The sequence below is a fragment of the Poromitra crassiceps genome (genome assembly GCF_964638095.1).
Source record: "Poromitra crassiceps genome assembly, chromosome: 5".
NCBI classification, from domain to species: domain Eukaryota; kingdom Metazoa; phylum Chordata; class Actinopteri; order Beryciformes; family Melamphaidae; genus Poromitra; species Poromitra crassiceps.
Window position 1 is genome coordinate 64,217,060 of NC_139642.1, and position 14,905 is coordinate 64,231,964.

Below are 14,905 nucleotides of genomic sequence, written 5' to 3' on the forward strand. Positions count from 1 at the left end.
TGTGTGTGTATCCCTTTAAGACCGCGAACCGCGTAACGCGGTTCGCGGTCGCATGTAATGCTGCATCAGGTATCAATGGGTTAACTTGAAGTGGTGCTCATTAATTATTCAAGAGCATTAGATGCACATTGTGAGTCCATGCTAATTATGTGATTATTACATGACACAGTATAATAAACAGTGTTGGGCAAGTTACTTTCAAAATGTAATATACTACATATTACTAGTTACTTTCATTTGAAAGTAATAAGTTACTTTACAATATTACTGTTTGTGTAGAGTAACTTGTTACTTATTACACTACTTTTGCATTACTTTCACCAAAATAACTGCAGTAGCAGAATGACATCGCCGCCCCGGAACATCCTGAAAAATAATTTCAAGCGTCTTGAAGTCAGTGTAAAATGTCCAAAATTCTAAATGTTATCCTTTTCCTTTGTTATTGTCATCTATAGTTGTTTTTGCATAAAGACAGATAAAGACAGACAATTTGATGAGGAAATGATTGTATCTTTATTTAATTATATGCTTTGATAAAAAAAGAAATTGTGACTTGTGTTGCTTGACTAAGTACGGTAACTGGTATAATATTACTGAAATCCTAATGCAAGCTAGAAACAACGAATCACAGACGGTTGCTTCTCCAAACTTATCTGCGGAGACTGCAGAAATCCCCTCGCGAGATCCAGTCTGGGCCCCAGGCGCCCAAACAGATCTCCCGGTACAGTTGTCCAATGGGACAACTGTATAGTTAATGACATGATATGATATTCAATTAAATTAAATGCAATTTTCTGTAGTTTATTGTTTATTGTTTAAAAGGATCCCCATTAGCTGCCGCCAAAGTGACAAGCTAGTCTTCCTGGCGTCCACACAGAAAGACAACACAAAATACTTTGTGAGCAATACAGGAGATACATATGAAAAACACAATTCACTTAACAATGATAATCTAAGAGCAGTAAAACATTATAGACATCATTATATACATCAGAAAATTTTCAGAAAAAGTGGTAGGGGTAGGTATTCATTATTACATTCATACATTAGGTATTTCCACTCCCAAACGTGAACAGTATTTGCTCACATATTTAAGTAGTGCGTTCTTAGATGGTACTTGAAGGATACCTTGCTATTTAAGTTACGTATATTCTGGGGGCAATTATTCCAGTGGTTGATGGCACGATAAACAAAGCTTGTCTGATTTGATTGTATTACAAAAAAGTTAATATATGCTTCTAATGAAATCATAATGTGTTTGTGTGTGTGTGTGTGCATGCGTGTGTGTGTGTGTGTGTGTGTGTGTGTGTGTGTGTGTGCTTGCGTGTGTTTGTGTGTGTGTGTCTGCATGCATGTGTGTGTGTGTGTGTGTGTGTGTGCGTGTGTGTGTACAGATAGTGGTGAATGCCATCGTGGACACGTTGAAGACAGCGTTTCCTCGCTCAGAGCCTCAGAGCCCCACAGAGGAGACTGAGGGAGAGATGGACGGAGGGAAGATGATGGTTGACAAGAAGAACAAGTGAGTCTCCTCGCATTCAAATCACTTATATCATCACTTATTCAATATACAAGAAACACAAACTACTTCCTGTAGGTTAGGGGATTTTGGGGGGTACTTTTGGTTACACAGGTGGCCGGCCTTGGGGTAAACCTTCGTATCTTTGTAGGATAAGTTCACCCACAAATGAAAATTCAGTCATTATTTACTCACCCCATGCCAGTAGAAGGTCGGGTGAAGTTTTTTAATCCAAAAACCTTTGTGTAGTTTCCCAGGGAATCCGGTCGGATTTCCCCCAAAATAAAAGCCATTCTACACAAGTCTAACGCACACAGCAGCCATTAAAAACTTTTATTTTGAAATCTGATATTGGAACGGAGTGATCTAGTGTATTCATTCTCTTTACTTCACATAATGCCGACGCACGTTATGCAAGTCGACAAATGTACATAATCGATGACGTCGACGAACCGACGCGTCGGGGGGGGCAGCCCTAAAGGAGATAGCATTGATTTGTGTGTGTGTGTGTGTGTGTGTGTGTGTGTGTGTGTCTTTATACACTCCTAGGTCTCGCCTGAGGTTCTCCAGTAGAAACACGGTTCCCTTTGTGAACGGCTCAGACGTCAGACCCTCGGTGTTGTTCTGTCGGGAACCGAGCAACACAGTAAGTCTATGAGGGATTTCCTTAACCAGGGCTCATCCAAAACAACACTTCTGTTGGTTGCTTTGTATTATTACCAGTGTTGGGGGTAACTCATTATAAAAGTAACATATTACATGTAATATATTACTTTTAGCAGTAACTCAGTAATATAACTTATTACTTATAGGATTTCAGTAATATTATACCAGTTACTTTGTCAAGTAACTCAAGTTACAAATTGAGTTACATTTTATTATATCAAAGCACATATTTAAAAAAGATACAATCATTTCCTAATCAAACTGTGTGTTTTTATGCAAATAAGCACTATAGATGACAATCACAAAGGAAAATAATAACATTTAGAATCTTGCTTGTTTACACTGACTTCAAGGTGGTTGAAATTATTTTTCGGGATGGTTCCGGGGCGGCGATGTCATTCTGCTGCTGCTGTTGTTTTGGTAAAAGTAATGCAAAAGTAGTGTAATAAGTAATGAGTTACTCTACACAGAAAGTAATATTAGAAATTAACTTATTACTTTCAAATGAAAGTAACTAGTAATATGTAGTATATTACATTTTGAAAGTAACTTGCCCAACACTGATTATTACACATCCTGGTTGAATGGAAACACGTCTGCACACCTACAGTACACACTTTCTCCACATGTTTGGCCTTTTGTAGACCTGGAAATGTATCGTGTGTATATAAGCTGTAAACTCTGATCTTTGTTTTTCCATAGTACTTTCATATTTCTCTCATCTGGTGATTTATATACCGTAAAACTTCCAATAAATGCGTTTATTTACCATAAATTGTTTTCAAACCCAGTGTCTATAAGGAACCGGCGTCTAATTATTTTTGCACAGAATTCTTGCTCAGCAAAGATTGGAAAGTATTAAATTTCTTATATATATTATATAAAGCAGTATGATACTTAGTACACACAAGAAGGTACAGGCAGTTTTCAACATGCCTAGTATTGTAGAGTACGGAACAAAGAAAAACAGAGATATCCTGCATCAGCATCATCATCATCGTCCAACTGTCGGGACGCTACCAGTTCATTGCTCTCCTCTTCTCCCTCTTCCAAACAGCCACACACATTTCAACCAAGTACCATTAGCCTACCGATCACATTCAGTTGATTGTGTTTCATTGGAAAGAAGCCGTTTGATTAAAGCAACGTTATACCGGTACTGTAGTAATGTTAGCATTTGCAGGCAACCAAGCAGCATTATCAGACAATACAGTGTTGTGCAACAAGCAGACTTACCAAACACCCAACACTAACCGTTACCGGTAACTTCTCCACCGCTCCCATGTCCTTATGGAAACCAGACAGCATCTCCAGTCTAACACGGTGACTCCGTCTGTACAGTCCGTAGCATCAAACAATGCGCTATGCATACTTGAAACATGGCGGTTATGTATAAACAAAGCGTAGAACTGTCTGCCGGGGGAGAAAGTACAATCTCTCGTCTTGCCAACAAGATGACTGACTTCCACCTGACTTCACCAAAAACACACGTCATTACCGTAAGTGACTGTGAATTCAGTCTGAGTGCAACACAAAAACATACTGTAATGAAAAAGTACCCAGCATCTATTTGGGACCGGTGTTTATTTACCAAAACATGTAGCCAGACCCGGCGTCTATTTGGGACTCAGCGTTTATTTGAAGTTTGACGGTCTGACACATACTGTAGATCTTGCTATCTTTTTTCATTTATTTTCATGCATCTCGGGCGTGTAGCGGTAGATTCCCTGCCTATCAACATGAGGGTTGCAGGTTCGCGCCCCCGTGTTACCTCCGGCTTGGTCGGGCTCGGGCGTCCATAAAGTACAGGCATGATTGGCTGTGTCTGCAGATGGGAAGCAGGATTAAGGGTAGTGTCCTGGTCGCTGCTCTAGCGCCTCCTCTGGTCGGTCAGGGCGCCTGTTCGGGGCGGAAGGGAACTGGTGGGAATAGTGTAATCCTCCCACGTGCTACGTCCTGCCGGTAAAGCTCCCCGCTGTCAGGCGAAAAGAAGCGGCTGGCAATTGCGCACGTGTCGGAGGAAGCATGGTGCTAGTCTACGGCTCTCCCCAGATCGGCAGAGGGTGGAGCAGCGACCGGGGCAGCAGGGGGAAATTGGGGAGAAAATAGGGGAAAAATCAGAAAGAAAATCACGCGTCTCTGCAAACATGCATCATGTATTTTTTGAAATAGTTTTCATTCTTGTAGCACATTCTGTGTGGTAACAGTCAGTTGTGTGAGGCTTTTGTAGCGCTCTTTCCCCTTGGGGATCATTAAGGTTTCTTCTTATCTTACTACCTTCTCCTCTCTGCTCTCCCAGGTGTTTGGTGGGATGTCCCTGGGGGAGTTGGAGGGCTTCATCACTGAGCAGGAGAGACCAGCAGACAGACCAGCAGGGACGGAGCTGCTCAGAGAGCCAGCAGGCTGTGGCTGTCAGGAGAACGGCTTGAGAGGAAAGCAGAGTCAGGAACCTGGTAAGAACATAGACTCTACAATGTGTCCCCTCTTCCTACGCAAAAATGCAGTCAAAATATCTGGTTTCAGCAAGCTGCCATCTTGCTTGTGCATACCTGCCAACACTCCCGATGTAGGCGGGAGTCTCCTCATCTTGAACCCTTTCTCCCGCTGTATTCCTGCTTGGTCATTTCTCCCACTAATCTCCAGGGGCCAGTTGCACCAAGTGGTCTTACGACTGGTCTTAAGCTACGCCGGTCGTAATTTTACGACCTAACAGCTACGCCGGTTGCACCAAGAGGGCTTAACCTTCTTTTCACTAAGCCCAGGCGTAACTCCTACGCCTGGTCAGGAGGAGGCGTAGTGCCTGCCTGTAACAGAGATCTCTGTGTCTTATCAGCGGAGACCTTTTTGAGTCCTTACCGTCACCGTCATAACGTCGCCATCGAAGCATGATGTTAGATTATAACAAACTAGTTGTGTGGCTTAGCCTTCCCAAATGTTGCCGTTAGTTTTTTAGAATTTAATACATAGAATTGGGAACGTTACATTCAATTTCATTCAGACTGTCTTTCTGGCTCAATCGCCGCCATTTTTCCCCCGGAGCGAGGGAGGGTGAGAGGAGGGAGGGTGTTTTACAGTAGTGGCTGATGGAGCGTAGTGGCACAGTGCTCCAAGCAGGTCGCGAGGCACATTTTTGCAACATCATCCAATCAGGGGGCATTCCCTGGCAATTCACATGAACGCGCATTGCTACGACCAGCATAGTTAAGACCAGACGTAAGCCGTGTTGGTGCAACAGGCATAAATCCACTCTAAAGACTGGTCTTAACTAAGACCGACGTAGGAGTTACGACCAGGCATAGTTAAGACCAGTTGGTGCAACCGGCCCCAGATTTGTAGGATATGTGTCGTGGTGCAGAGGCAGTGACGAGTGGTGCACGGTGCGTCACTGCGCTGAGTACGCTCACTCAAGCAGCTGTTTGTGAGCTCGCTTTGACAGTGTGGGGGGAGGAGTGCCCACCGGGTGGTGAATGGGGGGAACGGGCACTGCACTAGTATCAAATAATTATATCACATATAGTAAATGGGCCTCTGAGAGAGATCAGGCTTAAGCAGAGATACCCAGATCTATAGAAAAAATCTCAAAAATAGAACAAGGAGCTATGGAGGGGTATCAGGCGAAGGCCATCGTGAACCATAGACCCCAGATTCTACACTAGAAATGATGAAAAGAAAACATCCTAGATTATTACAGCATAACACTCATCCAAATCTTCACTGAGGCCTGTAGGTTCAATTGATCTAAAGTGTCAATCCAATAGAGCTCCCTTTGGCATATCTTTCTTTCCATATCTCCCCCTCTTGGGAATTCAGTCAGTGTGTTCATTGCCCTGGAATCATAGAGAGGAGATGATTAACGTTAGCCTGCAAGTTATCAAATGAACGAGGAACACTTATGGCCATAATATCCTTAATAAGTGAATGGTATTGTAGAGCAGGAAGCTTGTCTTTCCTCTTCCCCCCCACATGATGTGAAGCATGCAGAATTTCAGTCCAGCCACTAGAGGGCAGTGTTGACAAATGTATGAAAGGGACTTTTGATTTGATTACAACTCAAGTCCTCCTGTATGGTCATCATCAGATGTGCCCCAAGGAAATGCATTAGTCAAATGCTATTGTTTGATATTAGATTCACTAAACATCCCTCTATTAACTAACCCTAAACTAAAGCTTAATTTATACTTATTAGAAAGTGTCGCTCAGTCAGCACATGGTCGCAGACGAAAAAGAAAGTGTCGCTCATGTTGCTGCATTTATGCTTCTCTCCTCGGCTCAACGGTCACGTGACTCTCGAACGCTATAGACAGAGAACTAGTGCAGACAGCCAAGAGATGGAAAGCTGTCAGTGAAAGCATGTCGGAGGCAAGATGTAACGTAGCCTACTTAGCTGCAGCCGCATATAATGACACACAACCACACATCTCACCTCCTCTCTCTCTGGGAAGTTTGTCACTGTGTTCTTTGTGATTTTCACCAAGTTATACATCAAGGACAGGCTGATAAAAATAGCAGCGACACGTTCATTCATTTCATTTCAGCGAAAACCAAAACAAGGAAGTCAAGCGCGTCACTATGCGCGTCACTATGCGCGTCACTATGTGACGTAGTCAGTGACACTAGACATTTCACCAGGTAGCAGACACTTCTCGCCGACACTTGAAAGTGTCGACTCAAGTCCTCATTTCTGTCAGCGATGGTTTCAAAAGTGTCGACAGACGAAGCATAAATTGGGCTTAACCCCCCTAACCCTGTTGACCGAGACAAACGTGAACCGCCATGCACCAACACCAGTGAACAGACATACATTATATGCTTGTTCAAAATGGCAAAGTATGCATATATTGTTATATTGTATATTGCCACAGTATTTATCTTCCAGCGTGACTGTGAATCTTACAATTCGATTCAGATTCCTGGGGTCACGATTCCATTCGATTTCAAAATCGATTTTCAAATCCAAACGATTGCCGATTCAAAATTGATTCTCGATTCAGTGCATAGGGGGATTTCAGGATCTACTCCAGTCTGCTGTGTGTGCATGAAAGCAGAATAAAGTGTACAGTATAAGATTGTTTGATTAGATTTTATTTGAAAATGTGTTTTCACCTGATTGGAATACCGTAAATTCCGGACTATAAGCCGCGGCTTTTTTCCCGTTTTTTGGCCCCTGCGGCTTATATAACGGTGCGTCTTATCTATGGATTTTTTCAGAAAAAAAAAAAAAAATACAAATAAAATCTCTCTTTTTTAGCACTCTTTCTAACTATAAATCCACTTCTGTTTTAATTTCCTCTCTTGCCCTCTTTTCACCACACCGCGGACACTGTGTGCACTGTAAAAATAAACAACGGTGGTGTTGTGTTATGTTGTTTTGTTGAAATGTTACGGTAATACGGTAAATGGGAGCTTCCTCAAACAGCCATCTCTTTCCCGACAATCCCCTCTGTGCGTGACCACTTACATATGGTAATTACGGTAAGCAAACGGCCACTCGGCCATCAACTCCCTCCCCCGACTACCAGGAGAAAATCACAAACTTCGGCGAATTCACACAAAGGAAGATCAAGGAATATTCCATCGAACCGGAGCAGATCATAAATATGGATGAAGTGCCTTTGACGTTCGACCTGCCACTCACTCGGACTGTTAACAAGAAGCGCCCTGGAGGATTCTTTCACCAAAAAAAAGCTTTGCTCGTTCTCGACAGCATGAGAACGAGCAGTAGAAGCAACACTCTCACTTACCATGGGGAAGGTACGCAGAAATTCACACGACGCAGCTTTCAAGTTGAAAGCAGTCAATCTCGCATTAAAAGAGGGAAACAGAGCAGCCGCGCGTAACCTGGGCATCGATGAGTCAATGGTGAGGCGTTGGACGGTGCAGCAGGAGGAACTGTCTCAGCACGGAATATTATAGGAGTGTGAAAACATCCACAATCACCAACGGGTTCCAAAACGCTGGACTGCTGCGGGATGAAGAGGATGACGCCGCCACAGCTGGCGCTGAGGGCCGTCAGAGGCTTCAGAGGCTGTTCGATGCCGACAGTGACGAAGAGGAGTTCGTTGGTTTTGAGTGACAATGAAGGAGAGAGGAGAGTGGTTGACGAAGCCACCCTGAACCTGTTCGTTTCCGACACTGAAGATGAGGACTTTGGTGGTTTCAGTACGCAGGAAGAAGAGGAAGACGAGGATTAGTGACTTGACTTCTCTGGTTACAGGTTTGCTGCACATATAGCCTATTGTTGTGTGATTTTGTCTGGGGATTAGTGACCTGACTTTTGTTTTGTTTTGTTGAAATGTTAATAAATGGGAGCTTCCCCAAACAGCCATCTCTTTCCCGACATTCCTCTCTGTGCACGAACCCTTTCATATGGTAATTAAACATCAAAACACCCGCGGCTTATAGACCGGTGCGGCTTATAGAAGAAAAAAATAGTCAATTTTGGTCCCGCGGCTTATAGACCGGTGCGTCTTATAGTCCGGAATTTACAATGTAAACACACAGTACACGCAAAGGCAAACTTGACAAAAGGCAACATTTATTCTTGCTAAACTTGTGCAAATAAAAACTTCTTAGTAGTTCTCAGTGACTCCAAGAAAAACAAGTTAAAGGAATTACCTCCCCTCCCCCCCCCAAAAAAAAGAAAAAAGGGGAAAATTTAGAAAAAAATGATTTTTGCGAGTTGTGAATCGATTCAGAATCGTGGAAGATAAGAATCGTGATTCTTACATGAATCGATTTTTTTGGGACACCCCTAGTGACGTTGACAGTTTGTGTGTGTTTTGCTGCAGTGTCTGAGACGGCGCTGGACATCCTGTGTGTAACAGTTTGTGTGTGTTTTGCTGCAGTGTCTGAGACGGCACTGGACATCCTGTGTGTAACAGTTTGTGTGTGTTTTGCTGCAGTGTCTGAGACGGCGCTGGACATCCTGTGTGTAACAGTTTGTGTGTGTTTTGCTGCAGTGTCTGAGACGGCACTGGACATCCTGTGTGTAACAGTTTGTGTGTGTTTTGCTGCAGTGTCTGAGACGGCACTGGACATCCTGTGTGTAACAGTTTGTGTGTGTTTTGCTGCAGTGTCTGAGACGGCTCTGGACATCCTGTGTGTAACAGTTTGTGTGTGTTTTGCTGCAGTGTCTGAGACGGCTCTGGACATCCTGTGTGTAACAGTTTGTGTGTGTTTTGCTGCAGTGTCTGAGACGGCACTGGACATCCTGTGTGTAACAGTTTGTGTGTGTTTTGCTGCAGTGTCTGAGACGGCTCTGGACATCCTGTGTGTAACAGTTTGTGTGTGTTTTGCTGCAGTGTCTGAGACGGCACTGGACATCCTGTGTGTAACAGTTTGTGTGTGTTTTGCTGCAGTGTCTGAGACGGCACTGGACATCCTGTGTGTAACAGTTTGTGTGTGTTTTGCTGCAGTGTCTGAGACGGCTCTGGACATCCTGTGTGTAACAGTTTGTGTGTGTTTTGCTGCAGTGTCTGAGACGGCGCTGGACATCCTGTGTGTAACAGTTTGTGTGTGTTTTGCTGCAGTGTCTGAGGTGGCTCTGGACATCCTGTGTGTAACAGTTTGTGTGTGTTTTGCTGCAGTGTCTGAGGTGGCTCTGGACATCCTGTGTGTAACAGTTTGTGTGTGTTTTGCTGCAGTGTCTGAGACGGCGCTGGACATCCTGTGTGTAACAGTTTGTGTGTGTTTTGCTGCAGTGTCTGAGACGGCACTGGACATCCTGTGTGTAACAGTTTGTGTGTGTTTTGCTGCAGTGTCTGAGACGGCGCTGGACAACCTGTGTGTAACAGTTTGTGTGTGTTTTGCTGCAGTGTCTGAGACGGCGCTGGACAACCTGTGTGTAACAGTTTGTGTGTGTTTTGCTGCAGTGTCTGAGACGGCACTGGCTGAGGTGGCTCTGGACATCCTGTGTGTGCTGATGAGGGAGCAGTGGAGCTGGCTGTGCACCGACAACATCCAGAGGACCATCAGGCTGGTGTTTGGGACCCTCATTAACAGGTCAGAGGTCAGGTCTACATTCATTCACAAAAACACTGCTACTACTCCCGGGCGCTGCACAGTGGCTGCCCACTGCTCCTAGTTCTAGGAAGGTTCCTAGTAGAGGATGGGTCAAATGCAGAGGATGAATTTCCCCAAGGGGATAAATAAAGGATAACTTAACTTAACTTAAAGATAACAGTGATCTCAAAGCAGACATTACACCGTGCTTCACAGGAAACAATCAAAACAAGAATAGGAGGTACACATGGGAAACGCATTCAAAAGAATGTTGAAAGAAAGAAAATCTATAACATCAAATGAAATAAGAAAATATGAGACAACCATCATTAAAAGTGGGGGGAATTCTAAAACAATGAGATAATAGCAATTTTATTGTATTATTATTGTCCTTCTAATCCTACTTTTAATGTCCTTTTAGTGTTTGAGGGAATGACAAGGGCACATTTCTTAAGAACTGTTATTTTCCAGCCTTGTTATCTTCTAAGCCAGAGAAGCCTGTGACTTTACAAAATTTAGGTTTTGTTGTGAGAAACCCTGTCAGAATTCTAAATCAAGTTAGGAATGTTTTGAGTCTACCAGATGTTTCTGTCCACACACCAATTTGGTTCGATCACTCTTTTTTACCTCCACGGTCAGACAAAAATGACCATGCCTGGAGTGAGAAGGGGCTGGTTTCTATCAGAGACCTATACATAGATGGTCATTTTGCATCCTTTGATCTACTGAAGAGGAAGTTTGAGTTGCCTGGCATGCACTGATTCAGATACCTGCAAATCAGACATGTTCGATCCAGAATTCATACCTTTGAAGCGCTCCCAAATGAACATGCCTTTTTTGATGTTTTGCTGGGCCCTCCTCGCTCCAAGCATCTTATTTCTAGATTTGACCACAGCCTCTACTGAGAGGATTAGAGAAGCGTGGCAGGAGGAACTTGGCATTGACTTATCTGACATTATATGGGATAGGAGCATGTCTGTGATACAACTCTGTTCAGTTAATAGTAGACACCAGCTCATCCAATTTAAAGTTGCTCACCGTCTGCACTATTCTAAGTATAAGTTGCACAAGATCTGCCCTTCTGTATCACCACTGTGTGACAGATATCAGGTGTCAGAGGGCACTCTGTCTCATGCCTTCTGGTTTTGCCCTTCACTGACGGGATTCTGGGCCAAAATATTTGACTGGTACTCTAAGGCCTACAAAATAACCCTTCAGCCGGATGCAGGACTCGCTATCTTCGGCTGTTCGGAGACCTCTCTGCTCCTTCCTGCAGCTGTGCAACAGTCTCTAACACAGGGGACAACTGTTGCAAAAAAACTCATTCTCAAAGAATGGAAGTCCCCCTCTTCACCTTCTTTCCAACTGTGGTTGCCAGACATAATCTCTGTTATAAGGATGGAGGGACTCAGATCTATAGTACTGAATGAATGGCATCAGCATACTGCAGATTACATTTATGAATGAAATCCTGAAAAATCCAAAAAACTTTTGATGTGAAAAAATGTGAAAAACTAAGTAAAACTAAGTTGTGATTTTCTTTTGCATACATTATTAACTCATTGAGTGCCAGCCACTTTTGGAGAACGGAAGCTCCCAGTGCCAGAGTTTCAGAGCGTTTTCAGTGATTTCTCGAGGCCCACAGAATATTGTGTGATATTACTATGTAAACACCGAACACAGACAAAGAACGAGGAGACCCTGTTCTATCATCTGCAAAAAAAAGTTTATTGATACCATTTTCCGTTCTTTAGTTATGAGCCGGAGAAGATAGGCTGTTTTGAGCAAAAAGACAGTTTTCAAATTATAAGCTGAGATATTCAGCCTTTTGTGAAATGCAGCATTTCAAGCACATTCACTGACTCTAGCTAATATTTTCTGATGTAGTGACGTGGTGTAGTTCTGTGGAGCCTGCGTGCCCCACCCCCCTCTCCCCCCCTGAGCTGCAAACTCCTCCCCACACGCACCCAGTCTATTTTCGGAGCCTCCGTTTTTGCGCCGGGCGGCTGACGGCGGCTCCCGGGCAGCTCCCAGCACGACAAGGAAATGCCAAACGGGACTGCAGGAAAAGGTTTGGCCGTTCGGCATCGGGTGCTGCCTTTCTGGCGGGTAATCGTGTGGAGAAACTATATGCAGACAAACAGACACAGGCAGAGGAGCTCAGTTTGCGCGGATTGACTGATGTTCGCAGCCCGACTTCAGCTGCAGACAGAGCAATCTATATGGCTCTGGCTGCAGCATGCATCGGCTTCTCTTTGATCACGGCTTTTTGCTGTAGTTTTCCGGACCTTTCTGTAATCTGGAGAGCACTGTCGTCACCTAAGGGTTCTGTAAAATAGGTTAGACACATTCAATAGCTCCCATATTGTAAGAGGCGATGTAAGAGGCTTAGATCGACATCCCCCCGTCAAAAAACGCAATTGACAAACATGTTCGTCCTTGGCACTCTACATTACTAAACGAAATGATGAACAAGTTCGTCCATGGCACTCAATGAGTTAAACAGGTGCACTGAATACCCAGAGATCTCAAATAGAAAAAAATACATTTTTCATTTCAGCTTGACTTTAACGTAACAGCCCAGCCCCACGCAAATCTAATGTTATCCCTCAGTAATTCTGTTAGTTGAATTTAACACTCATGTTGTGGGTTATGATCTGTAATGTTAACGCTATTTGTTTGGCACCTTTCAATATTGGTAGTGAGTGATAGCCTGCTGCTTCAGTCGCCTGCCCTCTGTGCTGTAGTACCCAACAAGCCCACTGGTGTCTCTCAGACAGAGCTCAGCTGTCCTCTGTGCTGTAGTACCCAACAAGCCCACTGGTGTCTCTCAGACAGAGCTCAGCTGTCCTCTGTGCTGTAGTACCCAACAAGCCCACTGGTGTCTCTCAGACAGAGCTCAGCTGTCCTCTGTGCTGTAGTACCCAACAAGCCCACTGGTGTCTCTCAGACAGAGCTCAGCTGTCCTCTGTGCTGTAGTACCCAACAAGCCCACTGGTGTCTCTCAGACAGAGCTCAGCTGTCCTGTTGTAAACGCGCATTGCAGTGGCGCAGCCAAACGGTATCGCAGCGACTTCATCAATTATAATTGAATCAGCCGCGCAGGGGGGATTAACTTTGAATATACTCGAACCAATTGTGTGTCAATTAAAGTTAGTTCAAACTTTATTTTTGGAAAACGTGACAGCCCTAGTCTGTGGGCTGAGCCAAGTCAGGACACAGAGAGGCTGTTTATGAGCTGGAGACAGGAATCTGGCTCATGAGCCATTGTTAATAAAGAGAGGAGACATTTTAGACGAGGCTCGACTGTGCTGTCTCTTCAATTGAAAATTAGTGGCATCACTTGCCCTGAAAATGTACCTATATTTACTAGTTGACAGTAGCAAAAAGTGCAGTGATTAATCAATTGATAGAAAATTATTCGCCAACTATTTTCATAATCGATTAATGATTTAGACCATTTTTTATGGAAATAAATAAATACATAAAGTTCCAGCTTCTTAAATGTGAATATTTTCAGGTTTCTTTAGTCTTCTCTGACAGTAAACTAATTATCTTTGGGTTGTGGACTGTTGGTCAGGACAAAAGAAGGCATTTTGAGGATGTCATCTCTTAGGCTTTGGGGAAAAAGTGATCGTCATTTTTCACAATTTCCTGCCATTTTCTAGACCAAACGACGAATTGATTAGTAGAGAAAATAATCAACAGATTAATTGATAATGTTGCAGCCCTACAAAGCTGTAGAGTGATTTGACTCGAGAAATGTACTTTCACTTTGGGGGTAGCATGGCCTTTTATTATAGAGCTCAACAGTGACCGCCCACTTTTTCTCAGCTCCCGGGGGGAATAATCAGTTATAAGATGCATCGCGATGCGGACGTGCACGATTCTGCATCGATTCACAAATATCAAAAATCGATTATTATTATTTTTTTATTTATTGTTTTCCGAATAAAATATAATGGAAGTACATGCAGTTGTTTATTTTAATTATGGATCATAATACAATGCAATTCCAAATGCACTTTTATTTTAAAAGTAGCCACACAGTGAGAAAAAAGAAAGTGAGAAAAAATAAATCATGTATTGGGGAAAAAAGTGATGCATCGATTTAAGATGCATCGATAATCGTAATCGAATCGTAGCCCTCTGAATCGTAATCGAATCGAATCGTGAGGCCAGTGAAGATTCACAGCCCTATCGTTAAGGCGATATCTGAGGAAGGCCTTGACGGAATTTCATCAAATTTGCCTCAAACATAGACTTGGACTCAAGCATGAACTGATTCGATTTTGGTGGTCAAAGGTCAAAGGTCAAGGTCACTGTGACCTCTCGAACGCCATTTTCAAGCTTGTTAACACGATATCTCAGGAATGCCTTGAAAGGAGTTTCATCAAATTTGCCTCAGACATCGACTTGGACTCAAGGATGAACTGATTAGATTTTGATGGTTAAAGGTCAAAGTTCAAGGTCACTGTGACCTCACACACCCAATTTCCAAGCTCTGTAACGCAACATCTCAGGAGTGCCTTGACGGAATTTCTTCCAATTTGCCTCAAATGGCGATTTGGACTCAAGAATGAACTAATGGCGGAGGCATAAATCCACGGTGCGGTCGTTCTAGTTATTTTTTGTTTTTGCTCCAAGTGAAATGTTTTATGGCGACTCACGATTCACTAGGTGGGCTAGCTGGTTGGATTGGTTCAGTAGGTGGGCTAGCTG

General features: G+C 43.5%; 1 protein-coding gene across 1 annotated transcript in view; it reads left to right on the forward strand.

The window, feature by feature from the left end:
- The window catches only part of snx19b (sorting nexin 19b), a gene marked incomplete at both ends in the record, with an annotated part of 60,536 nt that overhangs the window by 13,256 nt on the left and 32,375 nt on the right, over positions 1–14,905 (forward strand). The window contains 4 exons of the mRNA XM_083637149.1: positions 1,410–1,519; positions 2,066–2,162; positions 4,482–4,635; positions 10,054–10,183. Coding sequence (XP_083493275.1) covers positions 1,410–1,519; positions 2,066–2,162; positions 4,482–4,635; positions 10,054–10,183 — 491 coding nt within the window. The remainder of the gene's footprint in view (positions 1–1,409; positions 1,520–2,065; positions 2,163–4,481; positions 4,636–10,053; positions 10,184–14,905) is intronic.